This window comes from Ceratotherium simum, chromosome 16 (genome assembly GCF_057802395.1).
Source record: "Ceratotherium simum simum isolate JZ-2026a chromosome 16, ASM5780239v1, whole genome shotgun sequence".
NCBI classification, from domain to species: domain Eukaryota; kingdom Metazoa; phylum Chordata; class Mammalia; order Perissodactyla; family Rhinocerotidae; genus Ceratotherium; species Ceratotherium simum.
This window is the reverse complement of record NC_141915.1, coordinates 27,768,354-27,790,131: the sequence shown is the minus strand read 5'-3', so window position 1 is coordinate 27,790,131 and position 21,778 is coordinate 27,768,354. Positions and strand designations below refer to the sequence as shown.

At 35.1% G+C, this 21,778-nt stretch overlaps 1 protein-coding gene across 1 annotated transcript in view; it reads left to right on the top strand.

Annotated features, from left to right (window-relative positions):
* MED13 (mediator complex subunit 13) overlaps nucleotides 1-21,778 on the top strand; it is a 96,878-nt gene that overhangs the window by 18,110 nt on the left and 56,990 nt on the right. Inside the window, exons 4-8 of the mRNA XM_004434806.3 lie at nucleotides 12,176-12,321; nucleotides 13,151-13,348; nucleotides 14,811-15,005; nucleotides 15,527-15,689; nucleotides 15,883-15,993. Coding sequence (XP_004434863.1) covers nucleotides 12,176-12,321; nucleotides 13,151-13,348; nucleotides 14,811-15,005; nucleotides 15,527-15,689; nucleotides 15,883-15,993 — 813 coding nt within the window. The remainder of the gene's footprint in view (nucleotides 1-12,175; nucleotides 12,322-13,150; nucleotides 13,349-14,810; nucleotides 15,006-15,526; nucleotides 15,690-15,882; nucleotides 15,994-21,778) is intronic.

The following is a 21,778-nucleotide window of genomic DNA, read 5'->3' as shown; positions in this document are numbered from 1 at the left end:
GGATCCTGGGTGCGCACCGACGCACCGCTTCTCTGGCCTTGCTGAGGCCGTCCCCCACATACAGCAACTGGAAAGATGTGCAGCTGTGACATACAACTATCTACTGGGGCTTTGGGGGGAAAAAATATATAAATAAAATCTTTAAAAAAAAAAAAAAAACACAAAAAACTGGCCAGGCAGTGTTTGAAATTAGGGCTTAATATGTATTAACTCAATTCTCACAACAACCCTATTATTAGTCCAATTTTACAATTGTTAAACCTGAAGCACAGAGAGGTTAAGTAACTTGTCCAAGGTCATACAGCTTGCAAGTGTTGGAGCTAGATTATAGGTCCTGAAAAATATGAGACAGATTGTGGATCCTGTCTCACTGTATCTCCTATACCTACATCTTTTTAAAGTGATAGGAAATAGTAAAACAGAATACTTAAAAACTACTTATATTGGAGAAATACAAGCATATAAAGAGTATTTGCAGAGCACTTGAAGTTGTAAACCAAAATATGTTGTTGCTTTCTAAGTATTCTTTACTGTATAATGTAAGTAATGTGTTCACTAAGTGAGCATAAGTATATACAGAATTCACAGATAAAGTGTTATCTTCTGAATTTTAATATAGGTCTTTTATTCATGGAGGTATGTTAAGCATCTCTGATACTGAAATTATACCTGTAAATGTAAGAAATTTAAAAAATTACTATGAGGGCGACAGAAATAGAGATTAATGCAGTGGTTGTCAAACTTGTCTGGATGTGGAATCACCTTGAGAGATTAAAAAAATATTGATGTCTGTGTTAACCTGGGAGTGTGGCCTGGGCTTGGAAAGTTTTAAAAGATCACCAGGTGATTGTAAGGAAAGACAGATTTGGAAACTATTGAATTAATGGAATAAAAATCTAGGAATTAAAATGATGGGTTTTTTTTAATTGTGGTAAAATATACACAGCAAAATTTACCATTTTAACCATTTTTCAATGTACAGTTCAGTGGCATTAAGTACATTCACATTGTTGTGCAACCATCACCACTATCTTCAGAAGTTTTTCATCATCTCCCAAACTGAAAATCTGCCAATTAAATAATAACTCCTTATTTTCGCCCCTCCCAGCCCCTAGTAATCATCATTCTATTTTGTCTCTGTGAGTTTGACAGAATTCTGTGATTTAAGTGAAATCATACAGTATTTGTCCTTTTGTATGCAGCTTATTTCATTTAGCATAATGTCCTCAAGATTCTCATCCATGTTGTAGTGTGCCCCACAATTTCATTCCTTTTTAAGGCTGAATAATATTCCATTGTATTTTTATACCACACCTTGTTTATCCCTTTACCTGTCAATGGACATTTGGGTTGTTTCTACTTTTTGTCTGTTGTGAATAATGCTTTTAGAAAAATTGTTGTACAAATATACGTTCAAATCCCTGCTTTCAATTCTTTTGGCAATGTACCTAGAAGTGGTATTGCTGGATCTTCTGTGTTTGATCTTTTCTTTGAGGAATTGCCATACTCTTGTACACAGTGGCTGCACCGTTTTACGTTCGCACCAGCAATGCAGGAGGATTCCAATTCCATTCCACATCCTCATCAACACTTCTTTCTTTCTTTCTTTTTTTTTTTAATAATAGCCATCCCTATGGATGTGAAGTGGTATCTCATTGTAGTTTTGGTTTGCATATCCTTTATGATTAGTGATGTTGAGCATCTTTTCCTGTGCTTGGTGGCCATTTGTATATCTTCTTAGGAAAAGTGTCTGTTAAGTCCTTTGCCGATTTTTAATTTAACTGGTTTTTAGTGTGACTAGGGTTTTTTTTCCCCAAGGTTTTTAGTGTGACTAGGGTTTTTTTTTCCCCAAGTGTACATTATTACATATCAGTTTCTGTATAGACTATATTGTGTTCACTACCAATAGTCTAGTTTTTATCTGTCACCATACATATGTGCCCCTTTACCCCTTTTGCCCTCCCCCCTCCCCCGCTTCCCATCTGGTAACCATGGTAACCACTAATTGGTTCTCTTTGTCTATGTGTTTATCTTCTACATATGAGTGAAATCATATGGTGTTTGTCTTTCTCTGTCTGGCCTATTTCACTTAACATAATACCCTCAGGGTCCATCCATGTTGTTGCAGATGGCACAATTTTGTCTTTTTGTATGGCTGAGTAGTATTCCATTGTATATATATCCCGCATCTTCTTTATCCATTCATCCTTTAATGGGCACTTGGGTTGCTTGCATGTGTTGGCTATTGTGAATAATGCTGCAGTGAACATAGGGATGCATAAATCTTTTTGAACTGTTGATTTCATGTTCTTTGGATGAATAGCCAGTAGTGGGATAGCTGGATCATATGGTATTTCTCTTTTTAATTTTTTGAGAAATCTCCATACTGTTTTCCATAGGGGCTGCACCAGTTTGCATTCCCACCAGCAGTGTATGAGGGTTCCCTTTTCTCCACATCCTCTCCAACATTTGTTTTTTCTTGTCTTGTTAATTATAGCCATTCTGACAGGTGTAAGGTGACGTTGAACATCTTTTCTTGTCTGTTGGCCATCTGTGTATCTTCTTTGGAAAAATGTCTGTCCTCTGCCTGTTTTTTAATCGGGTTGTTTTTTGTTGTTGAGTGGTATGAGTTTTTTATATATTTTGGAAATTAACCCCTTGTCGGATATATGATTCACAAATGTTTTTTCCCAGTTGGTAGGTTGTCTTTTCATTTTGTTCCTGGTTTCCTTTGCCTTGCAGAAGCTCTTTAGTCTGATGAAATCCCATTTGTTCATTTTTTCTTTTGTTTCCCTTGCCTCAGTAGACATGGTATTTGATAAGAGACTGCTAAGACCATGTCGAAGAGTGTACTGCCTGTATTTTCTTCTAAGAGTTTTAAGGTTTCAGGTCTTACGTTTAAGTCTTTAATCCATTTTCAGTTAGTTTTTGTTATGGTGTAAGTTAATGGTCTACTTTCATTCTTTTGCATGTGGCTGTCCGTTTTTCCCAGCACCATTTATTGAAGAGACTTTCCTTTCTCCATTGTATGTTCTTAGTGCCTTTGTCTAAGATTAGCTGTCCAAAGATTGTATTGTTTTATTTCAGGGCTTTCAGTTCTGTTCCGTTGATCTGTGTGTCTGTTTTTGTGCCAGTACCATGCTGTTTTGATTACTATAGCTTTGTGGTATATTTTGAAGTCAGGGATTATGATACCTCCAGCTTTTTTCTTTTTTCTCAGGATTGCTTTGGCAGGGTGACCAGGGTTTTAAGTCAACATTCCCTTTAACTAGTGTTATGATTTTAAGACAAACCATTTAACTTCTCTGTGCCTTGAATTCCCTACCAGTAAAAGGGGATATCATCTTTCTGTACCCACCTAACAGAAGTGCTAAAAATAGATTAGATATGGCACTGCCTAAAGCAGTACAATATACATGTTAAACTGTTATGTTATTAGAACAGCTAACTTTAATCTGTAAGCATATTTTCATTTTCTTAGAAATAAAGAATCTTGTTTCACTACTTAAATGAGGAAAATTTTTCTACAATAGAAGATTATTCACGTTTCATCTGTAAAATTCTGCCTCAGTCATACCTTTTTGTTTGGGTTATTACAGTATAAGCTCCTAGAGAGCAGGGGTATTCTCTGTAATACTTGATTGTAGCTAATACTACCTTGGATTCTTAGTGTAGTTACACGTATTTGCTTTAACTCAATTTTTCTAAGTGCTGAGTACCAAAAATATTTGAGGCGATGTTATAAATGATACCTCTCCTTGAAAGAAATGCTGTTTTGAATTTAGTATGGCACTATTACCTAACATTCTCTTTGTCCTATAGTATTTTCTGGCTAGAATATTGACTTTATTTTTTTTTTTTTTTTAAAGATTTTATTTATTTTATTTTTTTCCCCCCAAAGCCCCAGTGGATAGTTGTATGTCGTAGCTGCACATCCTTCTAGTTGCCGTATGCGGGACTCGGCCTCAGGATGAACGGAGAAGTGGTGCCTCGATGCGCACCCGGGATCCGAACCCGGGCCACCAGCATCGCAGCGCGCGCACTTAACCACCAAGCCACAGGGCCGGCTCTGGAATATTGACTTTAATATAAGAATTTCAGAAGTTTTATCCCATGTTTAGAATGTTTAGTTTTTCCTCCTATACCCTGTGCAAACTTGCTTTATTTTAAACTGTTTTATATTACAATCAGATCAGACTATATTGGGAACATATGCTTACAATATAGGAGATGATGTTTTTCTTTAATCATAGGCAACTGAAATTGAGAACCGCTGGTAAGTAGGGCAGTGCAGATAAACAGAGGGAGCTGAGAGATTGATCACATGTTTTGTATGTTGGAATATTGAGTTTTTACAAAGAACCCTTGGAGATAAATTTATCACTTTACATCCAAGAGTCAAATTTTCTTTTCTGAGTTAAAGGTTAAGAAGGTTAGGTGCTCAATTGGACGTACGGAAAGGCTGTAATGGGCCTCTTCATTTTATGAGCCATGATTTTTGGATATACCAGATTACATTTATTTTCTTAAATAATATTTAATAGAATTTAAGTAATGCATTTCTTTTTAACAGTTCCTGGATTATAATAATCTCTTTAGCAAAATTTTTAGTCATATTATTTGCTTTTTATATCGTGGCAAAAATCCATTTTGAGTGTCCTTTTTAATTCTAATTTAATATTTTAGGTATGAAATGAAACACAGAGTTGAAATCTGTATTTTTAAGAACTATACTTCACTGATTAAAAGCCCAAAATAATGAGGATATAAAATTGAGGTCTCTTAGCCTCTTTGTTTTTTAAGGATAAAGAATATGAGATTGTTTTAGGTTGTTGCTTATACTTGCAAATATTATTGGAAGTATTTGCAATTCAGATTTTAAAATCTGCTATTCAGTTACTGAGTAAGCACACAGCATTTATAATCATTTGTATAGCATACTTACTTGATCCCTAAAACTAATAAATTACAGTTTCTCTATGTCATAGATTATTCTTGCTTGAGTCACTTCCTTAATAAATGTTTTCCTTGACTTAAGTATTTCTAGTTAGTAATTCCCCTTTAAACGCTTAAATTTTGCCCCCTTTACCAAGAAATATGTCTTCTAAAAGTTTCCTGAAAAACCTGTAAAAAGCTTATAATCTTAAAAAATAGTCATTTTAACCAGTTGAATATGGGTTTTTCTTAACTTTTTTTTTAGCATTTTGTCCTGATTTTAATTCTCATATTCTTTTTTATTGTTTAGAGAAAAAAATGCTTTTTTTAAAAAAATTTTATTTATTTATTTATTTATTTTGGTGAGGAAGATCAGCCCTGAGCTAGCATCCATGCCAATCCTCCTCTTTTTGCAGAGGAAGACCGGCCCTGAGCTAACATCTATTGCCAATCCTCCTCCTTTTTTCCCCCAAAGCCCCAGTAGATATTTGTATGTTATAGCTGCACATCCTTCTGTATGTGGGACGCAGCCCCAGCATGGCCGGAGAAGCGGTGCGTCAGTGCGCCCCCAGGATCCAAACCCGGGCCTCCAGCAGTGGAGCGCGTGCACTCAACCACCAAGCCACGGGGCCGGCCCCTGAGAAAAATGCTTTGAAAATTGATTTCTGCCTGTTTTACATCAGTATATATAATGGGCATATCTAAACATTAGTGGTTTGCTAAGATAAAAATACTATTTAGAAATTATATTATGTTTTTATATGCTCTATAACTCAACGTTAACAATTATAGAAGAATTATGTCAGAACAGAGGACACTCAAAGGAAAGAAAAGTACAAATATGGTTACATATTCATTCCCATATACAGTAACAAAATTCATTGCTTATAGGTTCGTTTACTTGAGATACCCTCTTTGAGAAAAATAAATGTATGGAGGCTTAGGAATAATGTTTTAAAATCCTGGTGTTTCATCTGGTATCAAGAATCGTGTTTGGTATTCTTATAAAGGAGATAAGAGTCACACTCTTGATTTGGTCTTTTCCTTGAGGCTGTGTTATAGTATAGGACACACCATCACTTTGTTGAGAAACAGTTTTATTTTCCAGCCCTACAGTTTTTGGGCTGTCTGTATTCTCTCTAAATTATGCTTGTAAACCAGCAAGTTCTTTTCTGAATTAATTTCTGAATTAATTAGTACTTTATCAAGTATAGCTAGTAACAACCAAATTAGACTTACACTTGATCTGTTCCCCCAACTTTGTAAGTTTGTTAGGCACATTTTCTCTCTTCCAGATTATTTCAGGCAACAGTTCTACGAAGTATTTTTCCACTACGTAACGTGGGTCACTATTTTCCCAGCCCCCCATCATAATTTCCTCACCATGTTTCAGTGTCTTATATTCCTTGCTACCAATCATCTGGTCCCAAAGCCAATGGCACATATTTAGGTTTTTGTCATGGTAGCACCTCACCTTTGGTGCCAATTTCTGTATCAGCTATTGTTGTGCAAGAAACCATCCCCAAAACATAGAGGCTTGAAACAACAGTTATGTATTCTTATTAATGTATCTGTCTGCAGGTCAACTGGGTGTTAGCTAACCTAGTCCACACTGTAAACTGTAGCTTGGGTAGAGGTGTGTATTCCATATGATTCTCATCCTTAGACCAGCGAGCCAGTCAGGGCGTGTTCTTATGCCGATGAAGGAAGCACCGGGGGGCAAGATGAATTGCATAAGTATATTTTAGGCTTCTGCTTGGCCAAAGCAGGTCATAAAGCAAGCATAAGTCAAGGATTGGGGAAGTACATTTCAACTCTAATGGGAGGAATTACAAAGTCCCACCAAAGATCCTGGATAAAGAGAGGAGTGAGCAAAATATATTACAAAGATACAGTAATCAAAACAGTGTGGTACCGGCATAAAGACAGACATGTAAACCAATGGAATAGGATAGAAAGTGCAGAAATAAACTCGTGTGTGTGTGTTCAAATAATCTTTGACAAGGGTGCCAGGACCACACAATGGGGAAAGGACAGTCTCTTCAACAAATGGTGTTGGGAAAACTGGATATTCTCATGCAAAAGAATGAAACTGGACCCTTATCTTACACTATATACAAAAATTAACACAAAATGTTTGGATTAAAAACATAGATATCAGACCTAAAACTAGAAAACTTCTAGAAGAAAACATAGGGGAAAATCTTCATGACGTTGGATTTGGCAGTGATTTCTTGGGGTATGACACCAAAAGCATAGGCAACAAAAGCAAAGTAGACAAATGGGACTGTATGAAACTTAAATACCTTTGTGCATCAAAGGGCATAATCAACAGTGAAAAGGCAATTTACAGAATGGGAGAAAATATTTGCAAATCATATATCTGATAAGGGGTTAATATCCAGCATTTATAAAGAACTCCTACAACTCAACAACAAAAAAATTAAATAACCTGATTAAAAAATGGGCAAAAGACTTGAATAGACATTTCTTCGAAGAAGATATACAGGGACGGCCCTGCGGGCTAGTGGTTAAATTTGCATGCTCTGCTTTGGCTGCCCGGGTTTGTGGGTTTGGATCCAAGGCATGGACCTGCACTACTTGTCAGCCATGCTATGGCAGTGACCCACATACAAAAAATAGAGGAAGATTGGCACAGATGTTAGCTCAGGGCAAATCTTCCTCAGGAAAAAAAAAAAAAGATATACAGATGGCCAACAAGAATATGAAAAATGCTCAGCATCACTAATCAGAGAATTGCAAATCAAAACACAATGAGATACCACCTCACATTTGTTAGGATGTCTACTATCAAAAAAACAGAAAACAATTAAGTGAAGATAGAAAAATTCAAACTCTTGAGCACTGTTGGTGGGATTGTAAAATTGTGCAACCACTGTGGAAGACGGTATGGAGTTTCCTCAAAAAATTAAAAATAGAACTACTGTAGGATCCAGTAATCCTGCTTCTGAGTATATATCCAAAAGAATTGAAAGGAGAATCTTGAAGAGATATTTGCACACTCATGTTCATAGCAGCATTATTCCCAATAGCCAAGAAGTGGAAGCAACCTGAGTGTCCGTTGATGGATGAATGGTTAAGCAAAATGTGTTATATACATACAGTGGATTACTATTCACCCTTTAAAAGGAAAAAAATCCTGTCACATGCTGTACCATGGATGAACCTTGAGGGCTTTATGCTAAGTGAAAGAAGCCAGTCACAGAAAGACAAATATTGTATGATTCTACTTATATGAGGTATCTAAAGTAGTCAAATTTATAGAAACAGAAAGTAGAATGGTGATTGCCAGGGGCCGGGGGAGTTGGAAAGGGGGAATTATTGTTTAATGGATGTAGTTTCAGGTTTGCAAGATGAAAAAATTCTGGAGGTCTGTTTCACAACAGTGTGAATATACTTAACACTACTGAATGGTACACTTAAAAATGGTTAAGATGGTAAATTTTATGTTTTTTACCATGATTAAAAAGATGAGAAAGGGGAGAAGAATTGGGACCAATAACTCAATCTTCCATGGATATTAAAGCTATAATTCCTTTTATCAAAGAATTTACAAGCTGGGAACGAGTTCAATTAATAAATAAAAGTGCTATGATAAATATTATGATAAGAATAGAATATTATGGGAGCACAGAGATAATGTTTAGAGAAGTATTAAGGAATGATTAAGAAGTGGGGAGAAATTTGTGGTAAGCAAAAGGGGAGTTCTTGGTGTCTCTAGTGTCTAGAGAGTGTGGTAAGGATCAGACTGTGAAGAGTCTAAAGTGCTATGGTAAGGTTTTTTTTATTTAGTCCTAAAGACATTGCAGAACTGTTGATTTTGAGCCTTCCAGTTACATGATCAGAATTAACATTTAGAAAGATCACTGGCAGCAGTGTAAAGCAAGAAGATAAATTAGAGATTTTAACAGTTATTTAGACCTTAAAAGGACAAAGCACTGACAAATCATAGATATTTAAGAGTTAGAATCAGTAAGAATTGGTGATAGATTAGTTGAATGGAGGGAGTTTTAGGGAAAAAAAAATCTAGTATGATTTATACTTCTGGCTTGGGCAACTATGTAGATAGAGACTTGATAAGAAAAGGAATATGTTTGGTTAGAAATAAGTTCAGATATGGACTTCATTCTGCAGTATTTAGTGTATACTTCCTATGTGCCAAGGACCTTGTGTTCAAGGACCTCCTTGAACAAAGGAGACAGATTCCTCCTTCAATAGAGCTTACCTTCTGGGATGACTATAAGAAATAAGTAAACTGTATAATATGTTAGATTGTGATTATTTCTTTAGCCAAAACAAAAAAAATCCCAGAAGAGGAATTGAGGAGCCATTTAAAGTAGGGTAATCAGTGAAGACCTCACCTAAAAGATACTTGAATAAAAACCTGACAGTGGTTGGGCCAGCTCCAGTGGCCTAGTGGTTAAGTTCGGCTCGCTCCGCTTCAGCGGCCCAGGTTCAGTTTCTGGGTGCAGACCTACACCACTTGTCTGTCAGGGGGCCATGCTATGGAGGTGGCTCACATACAAAAAGAGGAAGATTGGTAGCAGATGTTAGCTCAGGGCGAATCTTCCTTAGCAAAAAACCCCCCCAAAACAACAAAAAAACAAACCCGACAAAGATGAATGTAGATATCTAGAATGTTTTAGATCTAGTAACAGTAGGTACAAAGGCCTGGTGTGTTTAAGGAACAGCAGAGAGGCCAGTTGAGGGAGAAGGGAAAGTATTAGAGGAAGACTAGTAAGAGATGAGGTTGGAGAAGTAATAGGTGTTGGGGTTGGCTAGTGTAAGGCACCATAGGATATAAGAATAACTTTTATGACATTACTCAAGTTTGATTCTTTTCCCCTTAGGAATTAAAAGTATTTTCATTGTCTAGGTCTTGTTAAGACGTTGTCATAGCATCCTGTACCAGGTTTTTGTTAGAGCACTTATAACTATAATTAAATAATTGTGTACTTACTGTAGTGCCATGTGCTTAGCCATAAAATACTTGTTGAATAAGGGAATAACACTTGCTTTAACTTAGTAGCTTAGTATATAAGGCATTTAGATCTGAATATAATACTGAGTTTACTGCAGAATTCTTTTGAATATGTATGTGTGGTTTTTTTTGTTTTAAGCATTTGGAGTTAGGTTTGTGTTTGGTAGGTTTTTGGTCTGTTTTGCAGTGTAGGTACCTTAACCACTGCTGGAAAATACTGCTGGAAAACAATAATAAAATTGAGTTTTCTTTAAATGAGCATTAGCAATGGTCTGCTTTTGGATAGACAGTTCTCAAAGTTATTAGTTAACAGTTTCTTATCTTGGTGATTATTTTAGATTTATACTCTTATACCAAAGCAAATGTCTGTACTCTTTGTAATTACTCAACCAGTAGCTTTTCTAATAGGATTAGTCTTTTGATCAGAGGAGAAACAAGCTAAATTTATTTATTAAATAATTTAAATATTAATTTTATTTCTTATTAAAAACTATTGGCTTTATCAATTATACCTCAATAAAGCTGGGAAAAAAACAACAACTAGTGTGGTATCTTCGATTGGATCCTGGAACAGAAAAAGGACATGAGTGGAAAATATGGTGAAATCGAAATGTTAATTACTTGTTTGACAAATGTAGCATAATTATATAAGATGTTAACGTTAAGGGAAACTGGGTGAAGGGTATATGGGGGCTCTCTATACTGTCTTTGCAACTTTTAAATTTAACATTATTCCAAAAACAAGTTTATTTTTTAAAAAAGCCACAAAAGCTACTGGGGTGGGGAAAGATACAGTATTCTGTGACTAATCTATAAAATTCATAATTTTTAAAAATTTAAAAGTAGTATGATTCAAGCAGTACAGAATTGGATTATAAATTTAGAAAAATTAAAGATTCCCTACTTAATTGCTCTAGTCCCATTCCCTGGAAATAACCAAGTTTTGTTTTTCTATTTTTATTTTTTAACTTTATTTACTACTTCTGGTGGTTACTGCCATAATTCCAGATATGCTTATACCTCTAGGCCTTGATTGATGAACTGACAGTATCTACTGATTCTTTACCATGATAGATAAGATTTGTTTTATTAGTTATATTATTTTCAGATTTCTGTTGGTTACCTTTTTAACTTGAATGATATGCTTAAATTTCAATTTCTTGTTCTGTCAACTTTTTAGACATCTAAATGTTGGCTCCCTAATATGTATACATAAGATGAAGAAATTCTCAGCTCTGCATTACTCTTCACCTCTTTCCTACCTTCTTATTTCCCCACTTCTGTTAGCTATAGTGTTAGTTTTGTAACTTAATTTTAATTTATTATGCCGTTGCTTTTTCTGGAAATAATTTGAGGGCCTATAGATATGTAAAACAGGTTTTGAGCTTATTAATGGTTGTATTTTAAAGAACTGGTTCTTTAAGATTAATTCTTAAGATAAATGTTTGGAGAAGGAATAAGAAAAGTGGATTCTTCTTAGTGTACAATCTCTCTTCTGGGCTACTTGACCTTTCTAAATTTTATCTTAAGGATACATGTGCTTTCCTCTTGGGAACTTTTATTTTCCAACCTGTATACCCAGCCATATCTAAGTTTCATAAGATGTTCTATTTTGCATATAACTTTGATTCTAGGATGCCTTCAATTGTGAGACCCATCATTGCTTTAAAGTAACTTTTCATTGGGGGTCAGGGGAGGACAGTACATTAAATGCTTGATTGATTGCATGCAGCCCAATTTCAGAAATAGTAAAATGAGAAAATATATTTGTATTTAATTTCTTAGATAGAGGGGAAAATAAAAATAAAAATTAGGTCAACCTTAATTCTATTGCACACCTAGACTTTTTTCACTAAAGAAACCTTTCTTTTTTCTTCATTTTAAAAAATTGAGACTATACTATTTTGGTAGTCTACCCTTTCCATTAAACCCACTCCCCCACGTTTACTTATGTTGGTGGCTATATTATAATTGTATGTGTGGGCGTAACTACCTTGTTTAACTGGTTCCTCTATTTGCAGCTTTTTCTACTATAAACAGTGCTGTGAAGAACATTTCTTACAGCTAAATCTTTGCTCGTATCTGTGATTTTTTTTTTCTTTCAGATAATGAAGTAGAATTTCTTGGTTAAAGAGAATTGTGCATTTTTGTGGTATAACTTGATAATAAAGAAAAGCAAGTTAACTTATTTTTTGACTATTAATCATCACTAAAGTGTAACTTTTTCTTCTTTATTAGTGAACACTTGTCCTGCTCTTTCACCTTTTTCTTACATGGAGATAGCAATGTTTGTACCAGTGTGGAAATTAACCAACATCAACCTGTATACCTTCTTAGTGAAGATCATATCAGCCTTGCTCAACAGTCTAATAGCCCATTTCAAGGTAGATTTTTTTTATTGGCATAGGTGTTTGATCTTTTATTATTGTTTCAAGAAAATTCTTATTGAAATTGGTAATTTTACATTTTGGGATTAATGAGATTTCCCCCTGATCTTTAGCCTAATGATGATTCTGATGTAATTTACTTTCTTCTTCCCCATTAGAGTATTATGTCAATGAAATAAGTTTTTTGATACAGATATTATGAAAAAAATTCTTGTACATGAATGGTAGCATATTTTAAAGTGTTCTTTTAAATAGCGTTTAGCATATATGTGTTTGTGTTTTCAAGGTCATCTTGTGTGTTAGGTCACATAAACCATTTTTAACATAGGTACACAGGGACTTTTGATATAATTTATACCATGGAAATAGTTGAACTTGAGGAAATATTTTATAAGATTGCTGATTTGCTTTGAAGACTGGCAGTGTGTTCTTGTTTTAATTCTAAGCCTAATGTTTGCTTTTTTGAAATTTGTGTAGCAGTACATAGTAAGTTCTTAGATGTATATATACACGTTGTTTTTTCTCAGACTGCTTTTCCTTAGTGGAAGTCAAGAGAAGTTTAAGGATATACAGATATTCCTAGTTCATGTTGAAATTTATCCATCTGAGATTTTTGGGTAGACAAAATTTTAAGTTTAAACTCAGTATTTCACTTTATCTTCGCAATAATGTGGTACAATAAATTGATTTTCTCTAGAAAGGATCATTATGGGTTTCTTTTCTTACTTTTTTGGAATTGCATAATTACTTGCCATACTGTTCAATGTGATCTTATTTTGTGTAACAGTCTTTAGTTACTTACTTGATGTCTGTTTTGGGTTACTAGTTATCTTAAGCCCGTTTGGACTGAATGGCACTCTCACAGGACAGGCATTCAAGATGTCTGATTCAGCTACAAAAAAATTGATTGGTGAATGGAAACAATTCTATCCTATCTCATCTTGCTTGAAGGAGATGTCTGAAGAAAAACAGGAAGATATGGATTGGGAAGATGATTCTTTAGCTGCAGTAGAAGTTCTTGTTGGTATGGATTCTGAGTATTAATCATAAGGGGAAAATATGTGATTGTATGTATTAGTTAGATTTTGCTATGAGTAATAACTCTAATACCTTAGTGGCTTTCAACACCAAACGTGTATTTCTTCCTTATTTCCTGTTCATCCATTCCTTGGTTGTGGTTTGGCTCCTTGTTTCTTCTCATTCTGCAACCTAGGTTCAAGGAGTACCCAGTATCTGGGACATGCTGTTCTTACAAGAACAGAGGAATGATAGGGACCAAGTCTTACTATGTAAGTTTATTTAAAACTTCTGCTAGTTTATGGTGTATGTTACATCTGCTCACACTCCATGGTCACATGGCCAAGCCAAAATCATTGGGGTGGATAAATATATTCCACGTAGAGGGAAGCCTGCTAAAAGTGGGAAGAAAATAATTGTGAATGAATAATATTTGGAGGCTGGAAAGTTGACAACCTGTGTTAATGTAGTATTTTAACATTTTGCAAAACTGTCACCTCCAATAACTTGAAAGGCAGAAAATGTACCTAAAGAACTTGTGGCTTTGATCTGCTCTACCCAGGACAGATCTGTTCAGATTGGCTGTATTCTATATGTCTTCTCATTCAGGGACCCAGGTGAACAAGGTAACTGTATTTGGGACATGGTAATCTCAAGGTGGAGGACAGAAGTAAGAGAGGCTGCACTGATCCTGCAAGCACATTTAAAGCTCCTGTTGGGATGTGGCATATATCCACATGCACTTACATTCCAGAGCAAGTGACACAGCCAAGCCTAACAATAGGGTGAAGATGTATACTCCCCCTTAGAGAGTCATGGGAGGTGTGGGGAATGTATAATTGAGCAAATAATTGGGATTAGAATCTGCAACAGTGTGTTTAATGGAATCATATGGTAATGTTATATATGAAGATTGCCTTATTTGAGGTTTTGTTGTTTTTTTTTTTAAATAAAAAGAATACCAATATTCAGTTTCAATAAATACATTACTACGAGAGTAGTTGTGACAAAAACAGAAGCAAAACGCATTAGGCTTTTTAAATAGAGACATATAAAGAAGAAAACAGAAAAAGGTCTATAATTCTAGTGCCCAGATTACTTTTGTTAAACTCTTAAAATAAATTTTAAAAAGTAATACATATTATGGTTGGTCACATTTGCAAATAAAGATTTAAAAGAAACTAATACACATTCATGGTTATAAAAATCCAAAAATGAAAAGAGAAAGCTGCTTTCTTCTAAGTCTCTCTCACCAAAGGTAACTGCTACTAACAGGTTCTTGTGGTTTCTTCCAGAAAAATATTGTGCCAAAAAGAGCATATATTTATAAAAATATATTAAATATATTTTTATTTAAACAAATGTGATCATATTGTATCTACTTTTCCATTACAATACTTTTAAGTGAAACTAATCCCACTACAATTACAATAGTAATCGATTTTCCTGTCCATTTTTTTTCCTTTCAGCTGGTGTCCGAATGATCTACCCAGCGTGCTTTGTTCTAGTCCCTCAGTCAGACATTCCTACTCCTAGCTCTGTGGGGTCCTCTCACTGTTCAGCTTCTTGCTTGGGTGTCCACCAAGTGCCTGCTTCCACAAGAGATCCTGCTATGTCTTCAGTTACTCTTACACCACCTACATCTCCTGAGGAAGTCCAAACAGGTATTGTACTAATTTGTTTCCTTAGCTCTAGTGAGAAATCTGTAATTTTGAATACAGTAAGCACTTAAAAAATAACTATTTTGAAATAATTTCAAACTTTTTGAAGAGTTTACAGATTCCCAAACTGTTAACGTTTTCTCCATCACCTTCTCTATATGTACACATTCATTATCATTTGTTTTTCTGAACCACCTGTGAACAAGCTGCAGACATGATGCCCCAGCATCTCTAAGTACTCAATGTATTTCCCCAAATTAAGGACACTTTTCTATATAACTACTATTTAATCCTTCAGGTTAGGTTCAACATTGATATAACACTACCATCCAGTTCACAACCCTGTTCAAATTTTTTGCTTTCTGTATTTTGAGTAAAGTAACACCTTTTTGCCTCAAAATATAAGTAGGCTTACCAAATAGCTAGAGCAAGTTGTATTACAAATTAATAATAAAAAGAAAAATAATGTTACTTTAAACCTATCTTTATTCTCCTACAGCCTATTCTTTTTTGTTTGTTTTCAGTTGATCCTCAGTCTGCCCAGAAGTGGGTCAAATTGTCTTCAGTATCTGATGGCTTCAGCTCAGATAGTACTAGCCACCATGGTGGGAAAATACCCAGAAAATTAGCAAATCATGTGGTGGATAGAGTTTGGCAAGAATGCAATATGAACAGAGCACAGAACAAGTATGTATTTTCATTTTCAAGTTTAAAAATTGCATGCTGGTAATTATGTGTGAATAGGAGATATTTAATGTATAAACAGTCGTTTGTATGACTTTAACTCAAAAAATTGATGTTTTAAAATTCAATTTTAATTCATCTCAAAGTTTGAGAAAATTTTATGAATTCTAAAGAATTGTATAATTTCAAATGTCAGGAGGAAGTATTCCGCTTCATCAGGTGGTCTGTGTGAAGAAGAGACAGCTGATAAAGTAGCATCCTGGGATTTTGTTGAAGCCACACAAAGAACGAATTGCAGCTGTTTGAGGTAGATACTTTTTCAGTTGATTGATGTCTGTATATATGTGTGTGTGGTAGTTTCTTATGCTATTGAATACTTATACCTCACTTTGTTTGAAGTAGCTTCTGTAAACACATAGTGTGTTAGGATTTTTTTCAAAAGAAAAAAATTTGAGGAGAAAAAATTCAGTAATTTGGAGCTGATTATAGAAGTACATACAAATGTATGCCTTAAATTCTTATACAGTTACCAGTGTTGGACTTTGAAAGCTTGTTTTCGCAGCCAAATAAGAGAGAATTTAATACTGGATTATGGTATATATAGCATCTGTAAGGTAAAAAGCACACAAGTCTCTTCAGAAAAGTGTTCATAGTTGGCACTATGTGTGAGAAATCTGTCCTAAGGGTTCTCATAAAAAAAGGATACATTGTATACTAGATAAAAATTTCCACAATCTTTTTATAGTAAATACAGTATTGGGTTTTGTGCAGCAATTTCTTATAACACCCCTTTGGGCAAGCTGTAGGTGAAATGCTGAACTAAGATTCAGAAAATACAATTCTACAAGGAACCAAAGCTGATACTGTAAAAATACAAGCTTTCTAATAGACCATATTGGTTGAAAGATTGGTAGAAGAATGGATAGACTTGGAATTCTTTAGGTAGTTGTATTTATTTTATATAGTGGGGCCTTTGATGAGATTTGATTATCAGAGGCATTAAGATTATATTGCATAGAGTTTATTATTTTATTCTACAAATTAAAGGTAGATCATGTGCTTTTGCAATCAAACAAATAATGGCACTGACATCCCTAACTAGGACTTGTGAGCAAATAGCTGGCCACCGTTTTTTGTCATGAATGTGAGCCAAAGGAATGGAGTGCTTGCAGGTTAGGGCCAAGGTTTTTCTTACGTTAGCTCTGTTTGATTGTATACAGTGACAGACTCTCGAGTGTTCTAGTATGTTTTTGCATAGATTAGATGTTCTTACATATATTCTTTGGATTAGAGACTATAATTTTTTAAAGTCTGGCAACTTTGTTGAAAAGTTGCTTCTGGTGTTGATAGAGATTGGAATAAAAACATGGATTGATTAGCTCCTATTTAACAGTTTAAAATAGTTAAAAACCACACCCACCTAGGGGGGAAAAGAAACCCAAACCTAGTCTTGAAATGCAGGACTCCATGACATTATCTGAAACCAGGGGTCGCAGACTATGATCCATTGGCTCAGTTTGGTTCACTGCCTGTTTTGTATGGCCTGGGAGCTGAAAGTGATTTTTACATTTTTAAATAGTTTAAAAAAATCAAAGGGAGAATATTTTGTGACCTGAAAATTATGTGAAATTCAAAATTTAGTGTCCATAAATAAGGATTTATTGGAACAGAGCCACATACGTTCATTTACATGTTAACTATGGCTGCTTTCACAGAGTAGTTGTGACACAGACTGTGTGGCCCCTAGAGCCTAACATATTTACCATCTGGTCCTTTACAGAAAAAGTTTGCCAGTCCCTGGTCTAAGACCAATAGAATGTTTAAATGAAATTAGGCTTTTCTTCCCCTATATTGGAATTTTTATCAAGCAGCTCTTCTTTTTTTAGTTCGTAACCTATATTCTTGCTTTATTCTTTTTGAAAGATGTGTGTTTTAAGTATATTTGTGTAAAATAGTTTTAGAGGAAGACACTCAAAATGCGTGTTGGTAAACGTAAGTTTAAGTTTAAATTATTGGTCTCTAAGCTGAACTTTTATTTTTAAAAACGGTCTCATATTTCTGGAAATTTCTCCCAGGCATATAGAGATTTGATATAATGAAATTTTGTATAATCTATACACGAGACTTGCTTTGGTAAATTTACTCCTCTAGGGGCCAGCCCAGTAGCATAGTGGTTAAGTTCATGTGCTTCGCTTCGGCGACCCTGGGTGCAGACCTGTGTACCACTTACTGAGCTGTGCTGTGGCAGATGGGCATGGACATTAGCCCAGGGCCAGTCTTCCTCAGCAAAAAAAGAGGAGGATTGGCAGCAGATGTTAGCTCAGCGCTAATCTTCCTCACCAAAAAAAAAAAATTACCCCTCTAGTAAAGACAGTGTTTCTAATCATTTACTTTTTTTTTTGTTTACTATTGCATTTTGTGCTTCAGTTTCCCCCTTTACTCCCCCCAAATCTGGTTCTTATTTAGTTCTTAAATAAGGCTTGAAACAGACTTTGAGCCGCCATATGTGTGTATCCTCTCCTACCATAGAATATAGGAGGTATGGCACACATTGATAACTGACTGCGTTAGTCAGTCAGTTTGCTCTCAAATCTATCCCGTTTTCCGTGCTCTGTTCTGTATTGCATTAATTAGATTTCCTAGGCTCCCTTGCTTTCTACATGTGCTTGGTTTCTTTTCCAGCTTTATTGAGATATAATTGACAAATAACATTGTATAAGTTTAAGGTATATATACAACATAATGATTAGATTAGGCTCCCTTGCTTTCTGGATTTGGCTAATGGAAGGCACTAACAGAAGATTGATTGATGAGAAGAGGGAAGAGGCTAGAGTATTCCCCACCTCTTAGGCAGCAACTCTGTGTCCCATTAACGTTTTTTTTTTTTTTTTTTTTGTGAGGAAGACCAGCCCTGAGCTAACATCCAATGCCAATCCTCCTCTTTTTTGCTGAGGAAGACTGGCCCTGGGCTAACATCTGTGCCCAACTTCCTCTACTTTATATAGGACGCCACCGCAGCACGGCTTAACAAGCAGTGCTTCGGTGTGCGCCCGGGATCCGAACCGGCGAACCCCGGGCCACCGCAGCGGAGTGCACGCACTTAACTGCTTGCGCCACCGGGCCGGCCCCAACAACCCCTTTTTTTGTGGTCCCAGTTACCACTTGGTAGGTCCTGCTATGTTTCTAGTACCATCCCAAGCTTCTTTGATCTGGTAAGACTAATTCATCTTATTGTCCTTTCAATCCTAGAAGTCATAGAAGCTCCCTGTTGTTACTAGTCTCTGGTTTGCCTGACTTTCCTCTGTTTTTTGTAATTGATTTTCTATAGTAAATTTTCTCTGTGTGAAAGACTGGACTGGACCCTGACTGATATATTGGCTTCTCTTTGAAATTGATTTGAAAAAAATTGCATAGTCATATAATAAGTATATATGATTTTTTTTTTTAATTTTATTTTTTAATTTTTTTCCCCCAAAGCCCCAGTAGATAGTTGTACATCATAGTTGCACATCCTTCTAGTTGCTGTATGTGGGATGCGGCCTCAGCATGGCCGGAGAAAAGGTGCGTTGGTGCGCGCCCGGGATCCGAACCTGGGCCGCCAGTAGCGGAGCGTGCGCACCCAACCGCTAAGCCACGGGGCCGGCCCAAGTATATATGATTTTTAAGAAATTTTAATTATACAAATAAAGTTAAAGTTCCCCTTGATCACTCTCTGTCTCTTTCCAAATCCTACTACCTCTCCCTAGAAAGGACTACTTGCCAATTAGGTATTATCTTTCCACAATTTCTTTTGTAATTTTGTATGTATATGTGTTTTTCCTCCCAACACATAAATAAAATAATACTGATGTATGTGGCAGCTTATTTTTTTCACTTAAATGTGCTTTAGATCTTTCCATTCTAGTTACTTGTAGATCTGCCTTATTGTTTAAAAAAACTTCTTGGTATTTTACTGAATGGAAGTACCATAATGTTTTTAATTATTCTGGGTTTGGTGGACAAATAGGTTTGTTCCAAAGGTTTTTTTGTTTGTGATTACTTTTTAAAAAATAATACTTCTGTGACTATCATTTATTAGATTTTTTTGAACACTTACTGTGTGATGGGAGATGTTCTGTCTCAGGATACACTAGTGAACAAGGCTCCTGCTACTATGAAGCCTGCACTCTAATAGGAGTGGGGCAGATAATTAATTTGTTTTTAAGAAGAATTCTTAATCCTTTTAAAATTTAAGAGTGATGAGAGCTAGGAAGGAAGTAAAACTAGGTGGGTGATACAATGGAGAGTTGTGGGTGAGGAGGCTATTTACTTTTCTTGTGACTTCAAAAAGATTCTACCAGTTTTACTCCCACTTTTTATGTATATAAAGAGTGCTGATTTTTCTTGTGCTTTCACTGATCTGAGAACCGTCTTTAAGATGATTTGTCATTATAGTAAGTGAAAAGCATAAAATTGTTTCAGTTGGCATTTTTCAGTTATTAATGAGATTAAATATTGCACGTTTATTGATTTTAGGCTTTAGTCTGGTGGAATGTTCATAAGAAAATTAGCACTTAGCAAGCTGTGTAAATAAGCAGTACAATAAATTTCAAATGTTAACACTAAAAAAATACTAGGAACTTTAATCAATAGGAAAAAGAATCTGAAAGCACAAAAAATTGTACTTTTAAGACAAACTTCTTTTTTAGAAAGATTCCCCAACTTGTTTGAGTTCTAGTATGAAATTCAGTTTTCTCCAGAAAAGACTAGCTTTTAGAAAAAGGTCTATATAGAAGAAAGGAAAGGGGCTGTCATTTAATCTTAGCAAAATTTTAGAGAGCCACTGCTATTAGTATATAGCCCGAATTAATAGTTTCCTGTTTTTATAGAAGGATAAGTGAATGGGTGGCTGTTTACTTTTCACATCTCTTGTATACTTGGAGTATAACCAAGTAGTTTACATCAGATTATTGCAGATCCAGCTTCTCCTTAGTGCCTTGCATAATTTGACCAATTCTTAAACTTTTGGTCTCAGAACTCATTTACACTCTTAAAAATTATTGAAAACCCCAAAGTGCTTTTATTTTTGTAGGTTATGTCTATTTTAGAGAAATTTTGAAGCACTACTTAATTTATTAAAAAATAATAAACTCAGTACATATTAACATGAATAAAATACTTTTATAGGTATCAACTATATTTTCCAAAAAAAATTACAAGAGTGGCATTGTCTTACAGCTTTGCAAACGTCTTCGATGTTGAGCTTAATAGAAGGTAGCTGGATTCTCATCTGCTTCTGCATTCAATCTTCTGTTGTATATTGTCTTGATTGAAGTATACGAAGAAAATGCAGCCTCATGTGCTGTGCCGTTGGAAAGGGGAAGAGTATTTTAATAGCTTTTTCAGATAATTGGATAGTCTTTGATATTATACCAAAATTTGACAAGTGGTAGTTTCTTAAAGGTTAGTCTTAATGTGGAATCGGAAGCCATATTAATGAAATTCTCGTACTTCACTAATAACTGAATGGATCTTTTACGTATGCATGATTTTGTAACATCATATATTGATCATTTGAAAAACACCAGTTCATTGAGTTATGCAGATCGTCTGAATGTTGGCACATTTTGTTATTACAGTATCAAAAAATTGTATTCATTAATATCACCAACGATCTCTTCAGAAAAACTTTTTATATATTGGAAAGCTGTCAAGCTCACTGTGGCAGATATAATTTTCCAAATTCTAAATCTTGCTTAAAAGCTCAGATTTTATCATTTGTTCTTCCTTAAAATGACAGACTCATTTTGTTCATTTTTGAGAACCAGATAACGAAGTCTGCCAAATAACCAAATCTGGATAACCATAGTTTATTAGTCACTCATTTGTTTTTTGAAATAAAGATGGTGTTCCATGAAAAAAGTGGCTAGTTCAGCTTGTATCTCAAGCAATTATGCAAGTATTTTTCCTGAAAGCAGCCATTGTACTTTGATATGTAGCAGAAGTGCTTTATGTGTATTTCCTATTTCTTTGTGTAGAATATAAAAAGCTGTGACTGCAAGGATTGAGATTTAATAAAAGTTAATCGTTTTTACTGTCTTCATGAAGAACGT